The sequence below is a fragment of the Crinia signifera genome, chromosome 5 (assembly GCF_055691185.1).
Source record: "Crinia signifera chromosome 5, ASM5569118v1, whole genome shotgun sequence".
NCBI classification, from domain to species: Eukaryota; Metazoa; Chordata; class Amphibia; order Anura; family Myobatrachidae; genus Crinia; species Crinia signifera.
In genome coordinates this window covers 299,283,759-299,304,013 of record NC_139221.1, presented here as the reverse complement: position 1 = coordinate 299,304,013, position 20,255 = coordinate 299,283,759, and the positions used below count along the sequence as shown (strand labels likewise).

Here is a 20,255-nt window from a genome sequence, read left to right as displayed (position 1 = left end):
AGCAGAGAACAAGTACAGGGTACATAACCATAGCTGCATCAGCAGAGGACAAGTACAGGGTACACAACCATAGCTGCATCAGCAGAGGACAAGTACAGGTACATGACCATAGCTGCATCAGCAGGGGACACAGGGATAAGTAATCAGGGTGGCAGAAAACCACAGGAGTTGGTGCCATCACAGATGGTTTAAGTAAGAGATGGAAAAGCACATGAGGGAAGAGGGCCCTGCTCGTGAGAACTTACGGCCCCCATACACTTATGTGATTTAGGACGATTTCACAAATCATGTGAAATCGGCTAAAATCACAGGTGTTTGACATCCCATTAGATCTTGGGCCAGATGCACTAAGCTTCAAAAGTGATAAAATAGAGAGTGATAAAAAGCCAGGCAATCAGTAACACCCCACCCAAATCATTTTTTCTGCACAAGATTTGGCTGGGCTTGGTGAAAAAAAAAAAAACGCTCTATTACACTCATAAGTGTAGGAAAAGTTACATTTTATTTCATTTAATTAAAGGCACTACAAGGTATTTCCAACATAAAGCTTTCAAACAAAGAGCATACAATGACACGCACACATCGTAATATGTAGGCTGAAGCAATATGCAAGCTTCATTAGGGGTAAACGTACAAAAGCAGTGATAAGAGTAGAGAGCAAGTGGAGAAGTTACCCATGGCAACCGGTCAGTGTTGAAATAATAATTAATATATGCATACTATAACATTAGATAGAGCATCTGATTGGTTGCAATGGTAATTTCTACAACCATATCACTGCTTCCTACATTTACCCCCTAGTACACTGATGTCATTAGTTCCCTGGGATGTGATTGGCTACACACTCAGTAACAGTAGTCCAGCATACAAAATGGCTGACTGCACAGTGAATGGGTGACTTTATGTGTCCACTTTATGACAAACTGATTGCAAAATGCAATTATATTTTGTTAACATAATACTAATTAGTTTTGGCACAAACAAAATCGTATGAAAAAAACGACAAGCCATTTATAATCTTCATTCACCATGTAATACTGACAGACAGTTTTTTCCAGAACATCCAACAAGTAACATGGCATAGTCGGATATTATTATTAGAATATATTATTATAACCTACATACATGATCAGATGCTGATCGAGGCGGACAGTCTGGTTGGACGCATAAATGCTGCAATCTCTAGGCAATTAGAAAATGGATTTATTGTCAGTCAAAATGTGTACATTGTTCCTGCTCACATATAGGGGACAATGGGGCAGATGTATTAAGCCTGGTGAAGAGATAAACTGGAGATTAAGTGGAAGGAGATAAAGCACCAGCCAATCAGATCCCAACTGTCATATTTCAAACACAGCCGATTGGCTGGTGCGTTATCTCTTCCATGTTATCTCCACTTTAACTCCAGTTTATCTCTTCTCCAGGCTTAATACATCAGCCCCAATGTACCAAGATGGGAGTTCTATTGAAGATGGGATGTTGTCCATAGCAACCACATTCTGCTTCTTATTTATATAGCACCTTCGGTACTTGTGTAGTTTGGGGGCGCCGCCAAACTACACAAGTACCGCACCTTCTAGAACAGGTGTGGCCCTCCAGCCGTTGTGAAACTACACATCCCAGAATGCCTTGCCATAGGTTTAGCATTCCCTAATAGCAAAACTGTGGCAAGGCATGATGGGACTTGTAGTTTCACAACAGCTGGAGGAATCTGATTGGTTGCTCTGGGCAACATCCCGTGTTCAACAGATCTCCGCTCTTAATAAATGTACCCATTGGGTTAGAAGTGGGATGGATGATATATTGCTCCCCCTGGAGGCCGCCTGCAGTACAGCACCCAGTATCGAGTATTTAACATGATGGGCAGGATATATAACTACAGACCCTCTCACAGAACAAAACCTTGTATTACCAGTAGTCTTCATGTATTGTGACCTAGACATTAAGGGTGAGATTTAATAGGATGAGAGATTCAGAAAGTGAGAGATTTGGTGAGAAATCTCCAGTTTTTTTAAAGCGGCAATCATTTACACTGCAAGATCAAACTGGTTTTGCAGTGTAAATGATTGCCGCTTTAAAAACACCTGAGATTTCTTCCCGAATCTCTCATCCTATTAAATCTCACCCTAAAGGTGCCCACAGACGCACCGATCCCGGCGTGCGTTGTGGGCTTAACTAGCACACATAGCATCGCATCGTATGCCTTGTGCATACGATGTGCATGCGATGCGATGCGATGCTAGAAAAAGCTAGTACAAAAAGTATGTGCAGCACATACTTTTTGTACTGTACGATGGGGTGCCGCGGGAGCGCGCACCCCATTGTATAGCATCGCACCGCCGGGAATGGTGCGTGTGTGGGCACCTTAAGACTCAAATATTAGGTAACCACCATATGATGTGAATACAGGGCTCCTGGTTGCTAGGAACCAGTAGAGTAAGAGGTATGATATACCATTGTACATTGTATTAAGGTACATTTACCACCTCTGTGATGGCGCTAGCTCCTAGTGCAGGGCTGGGCAACACCGGCCCTCCAGATGTTAATGAACTACACATCCCAGGATGCTTTGCATTAGTTTTGCTATGTGGCCATGCTGAAACTGATGCAAGGCATGCTGGGATGTGTAGTTCATCAACATCTGGAGGGCCGGTGTTGCCCAGCCCTGTCCTAGTGACTTATATGAAATCTTAACTTCACATATAGGCCCTTATTCTAGTTCACTCGCAAAGGCAAATTCCTTCTCAAATGGACAAAACCATGTGCACTGCAGGTGGGGCAGATGTAACATGTGCAGAGAGAGTTAGATTTGGGTGAGTTATTTTGTTTCTGTGCAGGGAAAATAATGGCTCCTTTATTTTAACACTGCAATATAGATATCAGTTTGAAGTAAAACCCCACCCAAATCTAATTCTCTCTGCACATGTTACATCTGCCCCTCCTGCAGTGCACATGGTTTTGTCCATTTGAAAAGGAATATGCCTTTGCGAGTGAACCAGAATAAGGGCCATAAGTGTACTAAAAGCAGATTGTGCCGGACAGGCAAGAGATCATTGTTTTTGGCTAGAAACAAATACAGCGCACAGGATTACGCACAAAAGTATTTGTTTTACCTGACAGTAATTGGGGGAAATATGTTTCTTTTTCTTTTTAACAATATCATTTAAAATTATAAATAAGAATTGCAAATAAAACTGACAAAGACAGAATTACAGAACAAAAGTTAGGCGTTAACCCAACAGGAAGGCATAGAAAGCTCACTAGAAAGATATATTTACAGATGTATGAAATATTTAGCGAATGCTATATTATCAGGGTATAACCTTTCTTAGGAAACCCTCATATCTGCAATCAATTGGGGTAATTCCCCCTTCTGACGCTTGGGTCAGGGGGATCGGTAGAATCAAACATCTTGGACAATCTCAATTCACCGATTCCGACCCAACAATGATTGAAATTGGCGAGCCGGGGATTTTTAACAACGGTCCACTGAGAAATCGCCGATCATCGGAGTCTGGTGTTCAGATAGGAATTGAGGAATCACTGCTCTTAGACGCATAGTTTGAATTACAGCGCAGCATTCCCTACACACGATAGACTGTGGTTTTATATATGGAACCAATATTTTTCATGACAATACAGATTATCCATACACTGGGTTCCAGAGACACCACTGACGCACGCGGTATTGCAGGGACCTGGTACAACGCACAGTCACCACCAGTGTAGATGTGTGTTTTATGCAAGGTACCACAGCCATGTGCTCACTGGGGGCCTCTGCAATAACATGGGCAGTAAGCAGGCGTAAAAGGGTCTGTAACCAGAACATGATTTGGGAACATTTCCTGCTTGAAGGCCGATTCCGCTCACAACGTTTTCAGCTCTCGCTCTTTATTTAATTTGTAGAAAAACGATTTCCCAAACTCATAAGTGCTGATCATTATGGCACAAGCCGGTGCGATTTTGATTAAACGAGGACTCAAACCTGAAAAGGGGAGAAGAATGGAAGACGTGACTAGGTCGTAGTTGTTGTGTGTGAACGGAGCTGGACACGTTCACAAATAAATATACTTTAAACAAATGACTAATGGAGAAAGTATAATCAAAGATGCCGATCGCACCATTCCTTCTACAATTGTAAGAACACTGCACATGAGAAATTGGGCATGCAAACATGTTTCCAGTAGGTATACGGTCACATTGGCAATAGTGTTGGCAGCAGATGGTCAACATTTGATAATATCAATGTGGTTAAAATGTCATGTTGAACCCTGCTAAATGTCAACATTCCCAGGAGGCATAGTGTTATTAGAAAAGGGGTGTGGATTATTAGGTCGATGGTGTCTAGGTCAAACACTATTGATTGACAGGCAATAGGTCGACACATTTAAAAAAGGTCAACATGGACAACATATCAGTGTACTGTGTCCCCGAGGATGGCGCGCTACGCTCGGCACACTATTATATTCTCCCTCTGGGTACGGGTCATGAGTTTTTCACTTTTTTTTTTGTCCCGCCATGCCCTAGTGGATGGTAGCGTATGACATACCGCCTGCTCTAGAAAAAGTGAAAAACTCATGTTAATCTTTTGACTGTCGATCTAATGCTTGTGTCGACCTATTTCACGTGTTGATCTAAGCCCTGTCGACCTAGCGACCATATCCCCTTCCTCTATGCCCACTTAAAAAAAAAAAATGTAAATACTTGGTTCAACCTTTTCATGTTTCGAACATGTCCGTGTCGACCTTTTGTCAATGTTGACCTAGACTATGTAGATCCTTTTCATGTCTCGACCTATTGCCTGTGGACCAATCGACCGGAAACCGTAGAAAAGTACTATGTAGACACGATGAATTTATTTTTCCAACACGTGTGAATGTACAGTACAGAAAGCAGTGAGAGGCTGAGACAGGCAGAGTCCCAGAGGGACAACCTCGGAGAGTCCTGCACATGGGTTTCTTAGGTAGTTGAATAAAAGACTTGGGATAAGTGTAGAGTGCGGCGAGTAGATTACATAGTGATGTAATCACATTGCATGGAACTTTGAAAAGTATTCTTAGAAGAAGTGGGAGCCTGATAGAGGGAGCCAGTGCAGGGATGGGCATCCTAGGTGGGTACCTCCGCTGTGGCACGTAAAATGATGGGTCAGCAGTGGGGGTGGCAGTCTGTGATGGAAAGGCCAGTTAGTATGACTTAGTGGTTACACTGGCACATAAGAGCTTGGAGTGTATCTAAAAATCTTGTATAGGATGCAATGCTTCCATGCGAACAGTGTTGACCAATTTGGGGACATGGATGACCAATTTGGGGACAGCTGAAGACGATGGCAGTTAATAAATAAGATGCACTGTATAAGACCATAAGAAACGTGGGAGTTCGCAGTAGGCACCGGACCGTCATACTGAACCAAACCAACTGGCAATGCAGCAACTCACCAGCAAAGAGACCCCGGAACCCATTCTCGGACATAATGGAATACATTATCTTCCATGTTGACCTAGATCTTTTCTTTGAATCTAAAGAACAAAAATGAAAAATAAAGATACATCAAACTTCTCCTTAATCTCATAATCTCGTATCCACCAGAGGACACAGACAGACGGATTGTAAGCAGAATTGGAAGCTTACCCGTTAACACCTCAAGTTCTCCGACTTCAATTTGTCTTCGTGTTTTCACAACATCAAATGGCAAAGTTACTATAGCAGCAATCTGTAATATGCAAAACAGCCTCATCATCCAGAACCCCACTGGCCACAGCCTCATCATCCAGAACCCCACTGGCCACAGCCTCATCATCCAGAACCCCACTGGCCACAGCCTCATCATCCAGAACCCCACTGGCCACAGCCTCATCATCCAGAACCCCACTGGCTACATCCTCATCATCCAGAACCCCACTAGCTACAGCCTCATCATCCAGAACCCCACTGGCCACAGCCTCATCATCCAGAACCCCACTGGCCACAGCCTCATCATCCAGAACCCCACTGGCCACAGCCTCATCATCCAGAACCCCACTGACCACAGCCTCATCATCCAGAACCCCACTGGCCACAGCCTCATCATCCAGAACCCCACTGGCCACAGCCTCATCATCCAGAACCCCACTGGCCACAGCCTCATCATCCAGAACCCCACTGGCCACAGCCTCATCATCCAGAACCCCACTGGCCACAGCCTCATCATCCAGAACCCCACTGGCCACAGCCTCATCATCCAGAACCCCACTGGCCACAGCCTCATCATCCAGAACCCCACTGGCCACAGCCTCATCATCCAGAACCCCACTGGCCACAGCCTCATCATCCAGAACCCCACTGGCCACAGCCTCATCTTTCAGAACCCCACTGGCCACCGCCTCATCATCCAGAGCGGGATGCAGTGTAAATCCCGGCGGTCGGGATCCCGGCATTCAGAATCCCGATCGCCGAAATCCCGACACTTTCTCCCTCCGTGGGTGTCCACGACACCCCTGGAGGGAGAATAAATTAGCATGCCGAGCGTAGCGAGGCACCAGGCCCGCTGCGTGGAGAGCGCAGCGAGCCCGCAAGGGGGGGCGATCCACGTCCCCCCCCCCTTGTCGGGATTTCGGCGATCGGGATTCCAGCATCGGGATTCTGAACGCCAGGATTTAATACTGAATCCATCCAGAACCCCACTGGCCACAGCCTCATCATCCAGAACATCTCTGGCCACAGTCTCATCATCTAGAACCGCGCTGGCCACAGCCTCATCATCCAGAACCCCACTGGCCACAGCCTCATCATCCAGAACCCCACTAGCCACAGCTTTCAGAACCCCACTGGCCACAGCCTCATCATCCAGAACTTCTCTGGCCCCAGTCTCATCATCCAGAACCGCACTGGCCACAGCCTCATCATCCAGAACCCCACTAGCCACAGCCTCATCATCCAGAACCCCACTGCCTGTGCACACCTTCGTTTTCCCTGACACTCCCAGAAAACGGCCACGTGTCACACACAAACTGCGTCTTCCTGTTAGTCAACTTGCGAACTGCTTGGGATCACTAAAAACACTGGATTTTGCCTCATGCTATGATCCATTTGCATGCACAGTTCAATAATCGTCTGCCTGCGATCAGGTCTGAATAACCCCCGCAGTCCTCCGGGCACCACACAGATCATGTTTTCCAGGTCCCCAACTATCATTTTAAAAATCTCCAGGTGACCTGTAAAAAATGATCTGTGTCAGGTACTGAGGACAAAGTTTGAAAACCTGTGATCTAGAACATCCAGTGAGCTTAAAAAAAAAAAAAAAAAATTCTGGTTAGAAAATGTCTCATCAGTGGTAGAGCTTGTACGCTACAGTATGTCTTTCCTGGTCTGTTATCTGTTATTATAATCTGACTTGTTATCAGCAACGTAAAGGTCCGTACACATTATAGGGTAATCGAGAACAATATCGTTATCAATATTGTCATGCATATCAGCTAACGTATACGCAATATATCGTTATCGACAGTTTTTTCAAGTATTTAGTCTTGGATCCAGTATTTTATTAGAGGTGTATAGAGAGGTACTTGATTGTACAGGCAGCTGCTGGATGGCAGGTCATTCTGCTTTAGTACAGAAAATGTTAAGACTAAAGGTCCATACACACTGGGAGATTATGCCCAGCGTCTATGGACAGTGATGATCGCTATCATCGCTGGGGGGAAAGCCGCTCAGTGCATACCCCCGCTTCCAGTGGGGAGAGGGCGGCTTTGCATAGCGCAGCACTATGCAAACCCACCCTCAAAGCCGCTCATCTGCTGGTATTACCAGCGGATGAAAGGCTTTCCCGGCGATGTTGCGGGAGCGCGCAGCCTTATCACTTTTCCCGTATCGCTGCTTCATACATCTAACCCACAGATCAGTAACACTAAATATACTTAGATAAACTATAAGAGGAAGTATATTAATATTACAATATAGGCAATTTCATTTTGGGATTTTAAAATAAACACATAAGTGGGGTGGATGAAAATGCAGAGAATGAAACAAAGGACAATAACTTCTAACTTACCGAACCGGAGGCGGCTCCTGCCACAAAACTGATGGTGAAGTTGGGGTCCGGTCTGTTGTATCTCTGGCTCAGCCACTTTCTCCCAAGTTCGTAATTATACCAGTACATTGCTGCAAGACAAATCGCGGCCTCAGAATACTGTATAATATATGCTTAGGGGCGATACAGTTCAGCGGCTGTGCCGCCCATATCCGCCATGTGCAGTACTGGCAATGTCGCTAGTTCTCCTGCTCACCTCTCTGGGTTAAGAGGAAACTTGTGGTGTTGGTGGCGGAAATTCCAGAACAGAACTCTGTGTATTTCACGCATTGTGCATGGTTCAGACCCGCTCGCTAAGCAGCCTTCATTCCCTCCCTAGCGAGCAGGAAAACTCCGCCCACTGGGGGAGCGATTGTCCACCCCCCTTCACCGACCAAATGTCCGTGCCTGCATTCGAATGGATGTGTAATCTTACACATCCAATCGCATGCAGCCACCCGCAGATAAATGTCAGTCTGAACGGCAGCGAATTAGCAAGGGAATGAGTAAACCAGAATCAGACCCCCCCACGTTAGGTTTGTCAGAAGTGTTGTTCATCTTAGAGTGCCCATAATTGTGATCGCCGGATCTCCAGATCTGGGTCCAATGTCGCCACACACAGATGTTGCTGGGATTGTGTTACGTAGATAGATGCTTATGTAACGGGGTGTGCCGTGTAGTTACAGATACGATTCTGCCCGGTAAGAATTTAGAAGCGACATGGTCAGACTCGGTGGAATGGCCGCCATGCCTACAATCCCGCAGTCTCTTACATAAGGTCTATGGTCACCTTTGCTTCATTTACAAACTTGAAAATTCGAATTCTACTTAGGAGTCCAGAAACGAACCTACCAGAGAATGGCACATCCCTCAAGACAGTGGGAACCCAGCCCTTCCACAGAGACAGCCAGCCCTCCTTGGCCACAGAGCTCTGGATACACAACGTCAGCTCCTTGTAGGACAGAGGTCGGAACTGCATCTTGGTCCTTATCAACTCCAGGGGGCTAATCAACGTTGCAGAGCCCACTGAGAAATCAAGATAATCTTTAATGGACATCATTCTTTATCAACACTGGTTCTCGGGACATGTTGGGCAATGGGTACAAATACAGAAGAGGTTAGAGCAGGCCCGACTATACCACTGTTCACCAGCTGAGCAACAACACCTGAAGCGGTTGATATCGATAGCTTCAGGTGGTAGAATGGTCATCACTATGGACTATTCATAAATTGCCTGGCACATAACGGTGCCGATGCGGCTTCTCCCTCATAATGACCGTTCTTACAACGACCACTGAATATCAGTAAGTGCACAAAATGGCTGCCTCCCAGATTATGGGTCTACTGGAAGACGATGTCTGAGACCGAGATAAGTTGGGAACCATCCCCAAGTAATATATAAAAAGTTTATACCACACACTGAAGTCTCATTAGTGTAAAATCTGTTAATTAGACAGACTAGAGGAATTTATATTGGAGTAAACGTTATCTTGTCAGAATTGAGAAATAGGCCTCACATCTTGCCGTTGCTCCAGCGATGAGACAGGCACTTTCTGTGTTATACATTCGATGTATCAATAGTTCCCGGAGTTGGTCATAACAGGTGAAGTAAATCGCAGTTGCTGGTACAGCCATTACCCTGTGACAAATACAGAAACACAAAATACTATGAACATTAGAAGTAGATGGGAAGCTGGACAACGAAGGCAAAATCCAGGTGCAGGCCAGTAAGGAGTTTAATACCACAGTATAATGCAGGCTTATGTAACCTGCAAATACCGCTGTATAGCAATGCATTCTGGGACATGTGGTAACATAGCGCCCCTTCTTATACCATGTGATCTCCCACATTTTTCTATTGGCATTGGAGATCATTCTTAGGCCTAATTTGTATTTTTGCATTACTATTTTTCATTCCAATTAAATGTTATTTAATCTGTTATTACTTTTGTTTATTATTTGAGTTACACTCTCATCCACTCAGGTGATAGGGCTCTGGTTCCCGAATGGAGTGCTGTGGTGTCCAAACTAGGTGCCACCGGGCACTTGCAGGGATACCGCAGGTTAGTACTCCAGAACTAAATCAGATTATTTATCCACAGGGTAGGCAAAAACCAGTGTTGGGGGGCATCAATCAAAAAAATGTGAGGACAAACAAAAGGATCACCAGGATGGCAGGGGAGGACAATTTACTAGGGGTGCCATGAAAACATTGCTAATATTCTAATGTGCCATGGTTGAGCACAATGTGGGGACCACTGTTAAATAATTACTTCATATTTATTTAAAAGTCATCCCCCCTCCCCCGAGTTATTCTATCAACAGTTTAAAGTCAAGGTGCCCATACTTTAACAATGTATTGGGGCAATCTCCTGATACCCTGATGGTCACGTCAGAGAATTGAGACATTTTTCCAACGTGCTTCATTTCTCCATTCATCAATGCCCGCCAAATAGCCCATCTGTTTGCGGATCGGAGCTTCCGATTGCACGTTACTTCTGCAGTGCAACATGGTTTTGCCCATTTGCTCTGCCAACAAAGCAGAATCACACAGAGTACGAACAATCTAGACACCATAGGAGACTTTAACCCAGTTTCTTGCTCAATGTTGGTAACAGAACAGGGTTCAGCACTTGCAGAAAGGTCCAAGATTACTTTGTACACTTCTTACAGATTGGCTTTCCTTTAATCCTATTTACCCCCAGCGAGAAGCCATGAAGGACACGCAGTGGGGTACTTACAGTGTTGGCGGAAGCCCACTCCACAGGGATCGAACTCCCTCATTTCGGACAATCTGGACAAACGCATCCTGCAGAGGATACAGGAACATTATGTGACTATGGGAAATGGGATTTGCTCACAATTTCTATACATAAAATACATTTCTTTACAAATTGTATCAGACCCAGAATTAGTATACTGTAGGGTGCCTGTGGACACTTTTCTGTGAAAGCCTGGCACATATCACTGGTCATCACAGTGGACATTAGTGAGTGATTAGAGCTGGCTGGAGAAATTCAATTACTCCAAGCACCTCCTGCTGGCCACCTAAGCAAGTAGGCATATATCAGAGCAATTCAATTGTTGCTCTGTTCAGATTCTCATTAGCATTCAACGTTGTTAAAATAACCGGGTTTAGCCGTCTAATCTTGCCGCGTGGGGATCTAAATGTCCAGATTTGGGCACGTAAATGACAGGCTTTATTTAAACACTTTTTTTTCTGTCACCTATGGAGGCTATGAGAAATAAAATCAGCAACAATTGAATAGCTAGGATAAATGCCCATTACTATATATGCCTAGCAGGGGCACACAGAAGAATGTAATGCCCCCCAATGAGCTGGTAACAGAATGAGCGCCAAGTCCAGGTTATAACTGGTCACAGACGCACACAGAGGTTTTACGGTAGTACACCTTAGCACGCCACACAGGAGATGATGTAACCAGTCCCAAAAAATGTGATCACATGGTTTGTCTAGGTGCAAAGTTAATTGCTATTTGTTACTTGCTGACACCTCAGACCCATAGTTTTAAAGTATGCAATTAAATTTTTCCAGTTTGGTCGGTAACACCTTTGAACACATATAATACAATAAAATTCAGGTTGCCGTCACTGTCAGTGCAGCTTGCCGAGCCCCTGATTATAATTATTATTATTATTATTAACAGTTTCTCATATAGCGCAGCATATTCAGTCGCACTTAACAAGCTTGGGGACAAACAGTAATATAACCAGACTGGGTACCAACTGCCAGACATAGAGGTAGGAGGGCCCTGCTCACAAGCTTACACCCTATAAGGAACTAGACAATGATATAAGGATAGGCGCTACCAGGTGCATAATGGTCCAATCAGATTACCAGCACATACATTGCAAGCTTGGGGACAAACAGTAATAAAATAAGACTGGGTACTAACTGCCAGACATAGAGGTAGGAGGGCCCTGCTCACAAGCTTACACCCTATAAGGAACTAGACAATGATATAAGGGTAGGTGCTACCAGGTGCATAATGGTCCAATTAGATTACCAGCATATACACTGCAAACTTCTGACCATACTACACAAACTGACCATGACACATTGTGACCATACACACATACTATGGATAGTGGTAGATGCTAAATTAGTTCAGTAATACCACTAAGGTGCATGCAAGGGGGGGGGGGGGGGGGGGTTAATACTGAGTAAAAAAGACATGGTTTCCCCCAGCTCACTGAATAGTATTAGTAACCAATCTTGAACACTACATAATAGAATTCAGAGATATTGGTTACATATACCCTCTTAGATGGACAAAACCATGTGCACTGCAGGGGGGCAGATGCAACTTGTGCAGAGATAATTAGATTTGGGTGAGTTATTTTGTTTCTGTGCAGGGAAATTACTGACTGCTTTATTTTTACACTGCAATATAGATCTCTCATAAAACTCCACCCAAATCTAATTCTCTCTGCACAAGTAACATCTGCCCCACCTGCAGTGCACATGGTTTTGTCCATCTAAGAAGGAATTTGTCAGAAAGAGTTAACTAGAATAAGGCCCCTAAGAGCTACCTACCTTGGAGCAACCCCAGACTACTCCATGTGGCATATCAGGACCCACATCTCCTCCTAATATGGGCTCCCTTCTGCCTCTCATGAGGCTTCTTGCTGGTTAATCGTAGACCCAATATAGGGTAACTGTGGTGTGGGGTGCGGTGCCCCTGGACTGGTTGGGCTGGGTGGCTCTAGTGCGGCATGCCCTTACATTCTATTAACACAAGCAAAAGGTGGACATGTAAAAAGGTCGGGATGAGGTTTTCACGTTTTTTGGGTGTCTACGTCGACATGGACACCGTATAAGTGTACTGCGTCCCCTCGCTGCACTTGGCACACTATTATATTCTCCTTCTATGCCCACTGGGCTGGTAAAGTAAGAACAAGTCGGTTTAAATACAAAAAAAATAAAAATCACGAAAAACTCATGTCGACCTTTTACCATGTCAACCTTTTGCCCACCTAGGTTTGGACAAGGAGGACTCATACAGACAGTGGCGGGAGACAGCTGGGACAAGAAGAGCAGCACGTTTGTGCTTCGTTCTGCACTGTAATCATACAGAGGCATTGCTCTTACCGCGGTTCCCCGGAATCGCCCCGGTGCTTTGTACCACGCCTTGCTGTTTCCATTCAGACATACACAGAGGTGGTCCATGAGGCCATTGCAATAAACAAAGCAGTTCCCTAATAGAGGACAAACAAAAAGAATCATAAATGCATCACAACAGGGATTTTCATTACCACCTAATACATACAGACGAAGGGTGTATCAAGCCTTGGGGAGTGACAGAGTGGAGAAAGATAAAGGGGGCAGATTTATTAAGCCTGGTGGAGTGATAAAGTGGCAGGTTATAAGGCAACTGACAGTCAGCGACTTTTCACACCCAGTCTGTAACTTGACAGTTAGGAGCTGATGGCTGGTGCATTATAACCTGCCGCTTTATCACTTCATCGGGCTTAATAAATCTGCCCCAACGTTCCAACCAATCAGATCCTAACTGTCATTTTTTTCAAAAAACAGCTTATGATGTGGCAGATAGGAGCTGATTGGCTGGGAGTTTATCTCACTACACGGCTTAGTACATCTCACCCATAGAGAGCTGGTTCAGATTTCTCCACTCTCACACTAAACGCATAGGGCCAGATTCTCTACGCTTCAAAAGTGATAAAATGGAGAGTGATAACCAGCCAGCCAATCAGCTCCTGTCTGACATTTTTCAAGCACAGTCTGTGTCATGGCAGGTAGGAGCTGATAGGCTGGCTGTTTATCACTCTCCATTTTGCCAACATCTGCTTGTTAGTAATGATTATATAGCAGATAATAGATTAAATATCTTTAAGGCACACACATAAATGACATAACTGGAAATATTTAAATAGCAAACAATTCAGTACATTTGAGCTGCAAATATACAGCTGCTGTATTATGTGATGCAGCATTAATATAATGAAGGACATTTGTCTTCCGAAGCGCAGAGAGAAGGTGCATGCTGGGTAAATAAAGTTGTATGAAGGCGGACTTAAAGGATAACTGAACGCAGGAAGAGGTCTGCCATGTAATGAACCAATGTGGTTTCTCCCTCTCTCTAAGCACTCCATGGCGCCCACACGTCAGTCCTCTAGCAACCGAAGACTACTACAGCAATAGAAAATAATAACACTGTGATCCAGTCACTGTGACCTGGTCCAACATGTGGACACATTCACATTGTGGATATTTGAAATGCTGACAGCAGTGCTTAACAATACCCACCGACATTCTGAGAGGGTTAGGCTGTGGGGGAGGTTTACAGACAGAATATTTACTGAAATGCCCCCTCAGATGTCACGTGACCGCCGGGACCTGAAGACCACACTGCTGGCCAGGTAAGTAACCACTGGGCCAGCAGAGGTGTTCTGTCAAGACTCTATTTTATGATGATGATAATAATAATAATAATGATATTTATATAGCACTTTTCTCCCAATAGGACTCAAAGTGCTTCACACATTGTCTTTACAGCTCGAAATACAAAACAAGCTTAACAGTGGATATCAGTAAAATGCTTGAGTAAATAAGTATGTCTTTAGTCTATTTTTAAAGGATTCTATAGTGGGCGCTTCTCGCACTGTGCGAGGAAGAGAGTTCCACAGAGTTGGAGCAGCAAAGTTGAAAGCTCGACCCCCAGATGAATTCAGGGAGATTCTGGGTACTGTTAGTAGTCCTTCTTCAGTGGATCGTAGTAATCGAGTAGGACAGTAAGGGATCAGCAGCTGTTGCAGGTACCTTGGGCCCTGGTCATGTAGGGCCTTGAAAGTGAGTAAGCCAATCTTGAAAACGATTCGCCATTTTACAGGTAGCCAGTGAAGGGCGTAGAGAATGGGAGTTATGTGGCAGGAGCGGGGCTGGTTAGTTAATAGTCTGGCGGCTGCATTTTGTACCAGCTGCAAGCGGTGCAATTCTTTTGCTGGAAGACCCAGGTAGAGAGCATTGCAGTAGTCTAGTCGTGATGATATAAATGCATGTATGACTTTAGGAAGGTCTTCTGAGGGAATTAAATGCTTGATTCTGGCTATGTTTCTCAGATGAAAGAATGAGGATTTGATTGTGGCTGACACCTGATGTTTAAGTGTCAGGCCATTATCCAGGACAACACCAAGATTCCGCACATGATCAGAGTTTTTTAGTGCTGTGCCCCCCAGCTTAAGACCTGTCAGTTGGCTATGCTGCCGTCTTGTCCTGTGATTTATCATCAGGACTTCTGTTTTATCTGGGATGAATGATGATGAATTTATCATCAGGACTTCTGTTTTATGATGAATGTTGAAAGTCACTAGCATACAGATATTTGGATCATGTCAAACTTATACATGTCAACAAGAGAAATGTCAACATAAATTGCAACATCCAATAATAGCAGGTGTTCCCCGACTGAATGTGCCATCCGTCCAATCAGAGGCTGAGCTTGCCTAGTGCTGTGTGCTCTCTGTGGATAGAGGCGGGGCTATACAGAGCTGATGCAGAGGATACAAAAGTGCAGTGTCAGTGGGTGGGGGTCTTCCTTTGTTGGATCTTATAAATGCCCAGAACAAAATCCATAGACCACAAACACACAGAACTTACCTTTGGTAAAAGGTTTGCTTTGTGCCTGCAGTCGAATCTTGACAACATCCAGAGGAGTTACTAAGCGTGGGAAATAAAACCAAAGACAATCACTGTCTGATTTAAAATAATAAATACAGAGTATGCACTGTACAGAAATGTATTCACTGTGTGCAGCTACTGGGATATGCATCAAGTTAATGAACACAGTCTGTAAGACGGAGTTATAATGTCAGTAAGGATGTTCACATTGAACATGTCAGCATCTGCAGAATATCCTAATGTGAAATGTCAGCATTCTGCAGAGAGCAGAGTTAGGCTGTGGGAGGTGATGGTTGGGGTTAGGCACTAGTGAGAGGGAGGGTTAAGCTGTGGGAGGGGAGGGTTGGGGTTAGGCACTAGTGGGACGGGAGTGTTAGGCTGTGGGAGGGGAGGATTGGGGTTAGGCACTAGTGGGACGGGAGTGTTAGGCTGTGGGAGGGGAGGGTTGGGTTTAGGCACTAGTGGGAGTGGAGTGTTAGGCTGTGGGAGGGGAGGGTTGGGTTTAGGCACTAGTGGGAGGGGAGTGTTAGACTCTGGGAGGGGAGGGTTGGGGTTAGGCACTAGTGGGAGGGGAGTGTTAGAATGTGGGAGGGGAGGGTTGGGGTTAGGCACTAGTGGGAGGGGAGTGTTAGGCTGTGGGAGGGGATAGTTGGGGTTAGGCACTAGTGAGAGGGAGGGTTAGGCTGTGGAAGGGGAGGGTTGGGGTTAGGCACTAGTGGGAGGGGAGTGTTAGACTGTGGGAGGGGAGGGTTGGGGTTAGGCACTAGTGGGAGGGGATAGTTGGGGTTAGGCACTAGTGAGAGGGGAGTGTTAGACTCTGGGAGGGGAGGGTTGGGGTTAGGCACTAGTGGGAGGGGAGTGTTAGACTGTGGGAGGGGAGGGTTGGGGTTAGGCACTAGTGGGAGGGGAGTGTTAGACTGTGGGAGGGGAGGGTTGGGGTTAGGCACTAGTGGGAGGGGAGTGTTAGGCTGTGGGAGGGGATAGTTGGGGTTAGGCACTAGTGAGACAGGAGTGTTAAGCTGTGGGAGGGGAGGGTTGGGGTTAGGCACTAGTGAGACAGGAGTGTTAGGCTGTGGGAGGGGAGGGTTGGGGTTAGGCACTAGTGGGACGGGAGTGTTAGGCTGTGGGAGGGGAGGGTTGGGGTTAGGAACTAGTGGGAGGGGAGTGTTAGACTCTGGGAGGGGAGGGTTGGGGTTAGGCACTAGTGGGAGGGGAGTGTTAGACTGTGGGAGGGGAGGGTTGGGGTTAGGCACTAGTGGGAGGGGAGTGTTAGGCTGTGGGAGGGGATAGTTGGGGTTAGGCACTAGTGAGAGGGAGGGTTAAGCTGTGGGAGGGGAGGATTGGGGTTAGGCACTAGTGGGGTGGGAGTGTTAGGCTGTGGGAGGGGAGGGTTGGGGTTAGGCACTAGTGAGAGGGGAGAGTTAGGCTGTGGGAGGGGAGGGTTGGGGTTAGGGTTAGGCACTAGTGAGAGGGAGGGGAGGATTGGGGTTAGGCACTAGTGGGAGGGCAGTGTTAGGCTTAGACACTAGTGGGAGGGGAGTGTTAGGCTGTGGGAGGGGAGATTTGGGGTTAGGCCCTAGTGAGAGGGGAGTGTTAAACTGTGGGAGAGGAGGGTTGGGGTTAGGCACTAGTGGGAGGGAAGGATTAGGATGTGGGAGGATTGGGGTTAGGCACTAAGGATTAGGATGTGGGAGGGAAGGATTGGGGTTAGGCACTAGTGGAAGTGGAGGGCTATTCTGTGAGAGGAAAGGATTGGGGTTAGGCACTAGTGGGAGGGGAGGATTAGGATGTGGTAGGGGAGGGTTGGGGGTTAGACATTAGTGGGAGGGAAATGTTAGGCTGTTGGAGGTAAGGGTTGGGGTTAGGGCACTAGTGTGAGCATAGGCTAAAGCTGTGAGATTCTTACCAAAAAGCGAGGTGATCAGAGCACCAGCAGAAGATGCTATAATCTGCTGGAGTGGGGTGATGCTGGTAGCTACAAGTGCAGTTTTCTCCTGATCCTTCATATTTCTATAGGAAAAACCACCAAACGATTGTTACAGAATAAGTACAATTACACACGGCAGCCAATCATAGTCATTTCTGTAAAAGGGAATGGAAAATGCAAGAACATCTCTGATTTGTTGCTATGGTACCAGTTTTCACAAATTAATTTGAAAAGAAATCTATAGCCTAGAGACTTATGTATACTGTGGCAGGGACAGCATACTTCCACATGAAGGTGATGTTAAGGATCCAGTCCAGCAGCAGGAAAACTGATGTGATCAGGGTTGGGCTGGTTATCAGCACCTGTGCTCTCCTGATATAAGTGTCTCCAGGGCAGAGGGTCCATATTCCTGATGGTAGAATAGCCACCTAGGTGATAGGACAGGGATGTAGGCTAATGTAGGGACCACTGGAACGTTGTGAAGAGTTTAAACTATGTGGTGACACCTGTATGCTGCAATGGCGCTTGCCTATGCTGTGTGCCTGGTATGCTGTTAACCTGCTACAAAATAAAGATCAAGACTTCATCTTATCCAGCGTATGTGATTCCTTGTCACAAAAGGCATTGTTTAATGACCAAATAAATTTCCCATAACTATTTAAAATATTGAGGAAAATCCATCAAAGCTTAGAGAGATAAAGTACTTAAATTATGCTGGGCATACACAGGCAGATAAAAATGCCTGTCAGACTAACAGACATTTATCCCGACTGCCCGTACTCAGACAGCATGGCGAACGCAAAAAAGCCACTTGCGGTCTCGCTGCGCTCACCATGCTGCGGGCACGGTGGCTCGCAACGCGAGCCACCTATACTATGGACCCCCACGAGGGAAAATAGCGGGTGGCCGTCGGGCACCCGGCTGTCGGCGTTTTGACAGTCGGGATCCCGGCGTCGGGTAAATGACTGTCGGGAACGTGTCCGGCACCCGGTATTAGCAGCAGATGAGCAATGGTGTGAATGGCGTCCTGCTATGGAAAGCTATCCACACCCGCATAAAATAGCTTGGACAGCGAAAATCGCTCATTGTGTATGCACTGCGCGATTGTCAGCCCAGCGATTTTCCCATCATCACTGTCCATACACTCTGGGCAAAAACACCCAGTGTGTATGCACCTTAAGGCAAAACACTAGTGCAAATCCTGAAGACAGACACACTCAATGTATTTCACCGCATCATTGAGTTCCAGTGGTTGGGATACGCTGGTTTGCATCTTTGCAAGTTCCGCATCATTTAACTGTGAAGCTATTGGTGCCTATATTTTATGTCTTCTGCTTTTCAAGAAGGAAACGGGTGTTTTCTTACGTTGCTACAGAATCTAATGTTGGTGAGAATTTTCTTTCTTTATTAATTAATACAAATTTTCATTTTTTTTCCATAAAGTCACTGCGATTTATTCTTTTTTTGCGCGGTGTAATTATCACATAATGAGATCTTGGCCAAGCTGCAGGGGTTGCATAATACAACAATTGCTGCACATTCAACGTTAAAAAAATATGACCTGGACTACTCAGTAATTGGCATTATTGCCTGGCAGCACTTGGGCATTGGGTTCAAGTCTACCTAAGCAGTACTGACAATTTTCTGTACAGCGGTGAGAAATACACTGGCAATATACAAAAGCATGATGGTAATAAACGTATATAAAGAACACTCTAGATCATATTTTGTGGCAAGTTTTCATTAAGGACCATATATATATAAATGATAAGCGCAACCGCTGTAAGACATAGAACACACATATACAAATGTTCCTATCTGTGCATTAACTCCAGATATAGTGGTGTAGCTACAAGTTCCAGTATAACCAGCCTGACACTTATACTATGACAGTAGATCCGCAAGTCGCCTACATTTGCCATTCTCTGGCCAGTCAGATCAGAGTCCTACCTGTGACTAGTTAATCCTTGCAGGCAACTGGCCGTCAGAGCCCTCCTGTGGCAGCAGCTGGGGCCTGGGCAGAGTGAATGTGGGCGAGAGGTGGTCACAGGTCATTATCCTGCAGGTGACACCAGTTCATTAGAGCTGCAGCTCTGAGCATGTGGAACAGGAGCTACATGTGTGCCCTCTCCAGGCACGCTGCCAAGCTTACACGAAACCCATGCCTCTACTGACCTCATGGAAGCCGCTGCGGCCATCTTTGCAATGGAACAAGTTACAGTGACAGCTTCCTATACCGAGATATCTTGACATTATATATTTTTTCCTATATCTGGAGCACGATAATAAGGGCTTTGTGGGAATGCGTCTATATCTTCGCAGCTATAGTTCTGGCTCCGCGCTAAAACCATTTAAACACTTTTGCCCACAACAAACATGGCGGCTACCTACGTCGGGAGAATGGGTCACATGACGGTATCTTGGGCTCGCTCTATCTCTAGTTGATTTGACAGTGACACGGAACGTCCGGATAAGCAGATTCGAGACAGCACAGTATTACACAGGGTTTCATCGTTCGCTACACATGTATTCATCCTGATAATAATAATAATAATATTGTCACCCGCAGAGAGAACCTGTGACGCCCCCAGTGCAGTGTACTGAATATATAACAGTTATCAATA

General features: G+C 45.6%; 1 protein-coding gene across 1 annotated transcript; it reads right to left on the bottom strand.

The window, feature by feature from the left end:
- Nucleotides 1-3,133: 3,133 nt before the first annotated feature.
- Nucleotides 3,134-19,889, bottom strand: SLC25A40 (solute carrier family 25 member 40). The gene is made up of 11 exons (XM_083189370.1): nt 19,582-19,889; nt 17,611-17,714; nt 15,684-15,743; nt 13,158-13,264; nt 10,786-10,853; nt 9,562-9,683; nt 8,897-9,070; nt 8,027-8,136; nt 5,629-5,710; nt 5,436-5,516; nt 3,134-3,985 (listed from the first exon to the last, which is right to left on the bottom strand). The coding sequence occupies exons 2-11, from the start codon at nt 17,708-17,710 to the stop codon at nt 3,867-3,869; spliced, it is 1,023 nt and encodes a 340-aa protein (XP_083045496.1). The 5' UTR covers nt 17,711-17,714; nt 19,582-19,889; the 3' UTR covers nt 3,134-3,866.
- Nucleotides 19,890-20,255: the final 366 nt, after the last annotated feature.

Excerpts from the sequence above, each read along its gene's own strand:
- SLC25A40 (XM_083189370.1), bottom strand. The coding sequence starts at position 17,710 with ATGAAGGATCAGGAGAAAACTGCACTTGTAGCTACCAGCATCACCCCA. Across the intron at positions 15,744-17,610 it reads TCTGATCACCTCGCTTTTTG|TAACTCCTCTGGATGTTGTC; the intron begins GTAAGAATCTCA and ends TCCCACGCTTAG. Across the intron at positions 9,684-10,785 it reads AGTGGGCTTCCGCCAACACT|GGTAATGGCTGTACCAGCAA; the intron begins GTAAGTACCCCA and ends TATTTGTCACAG.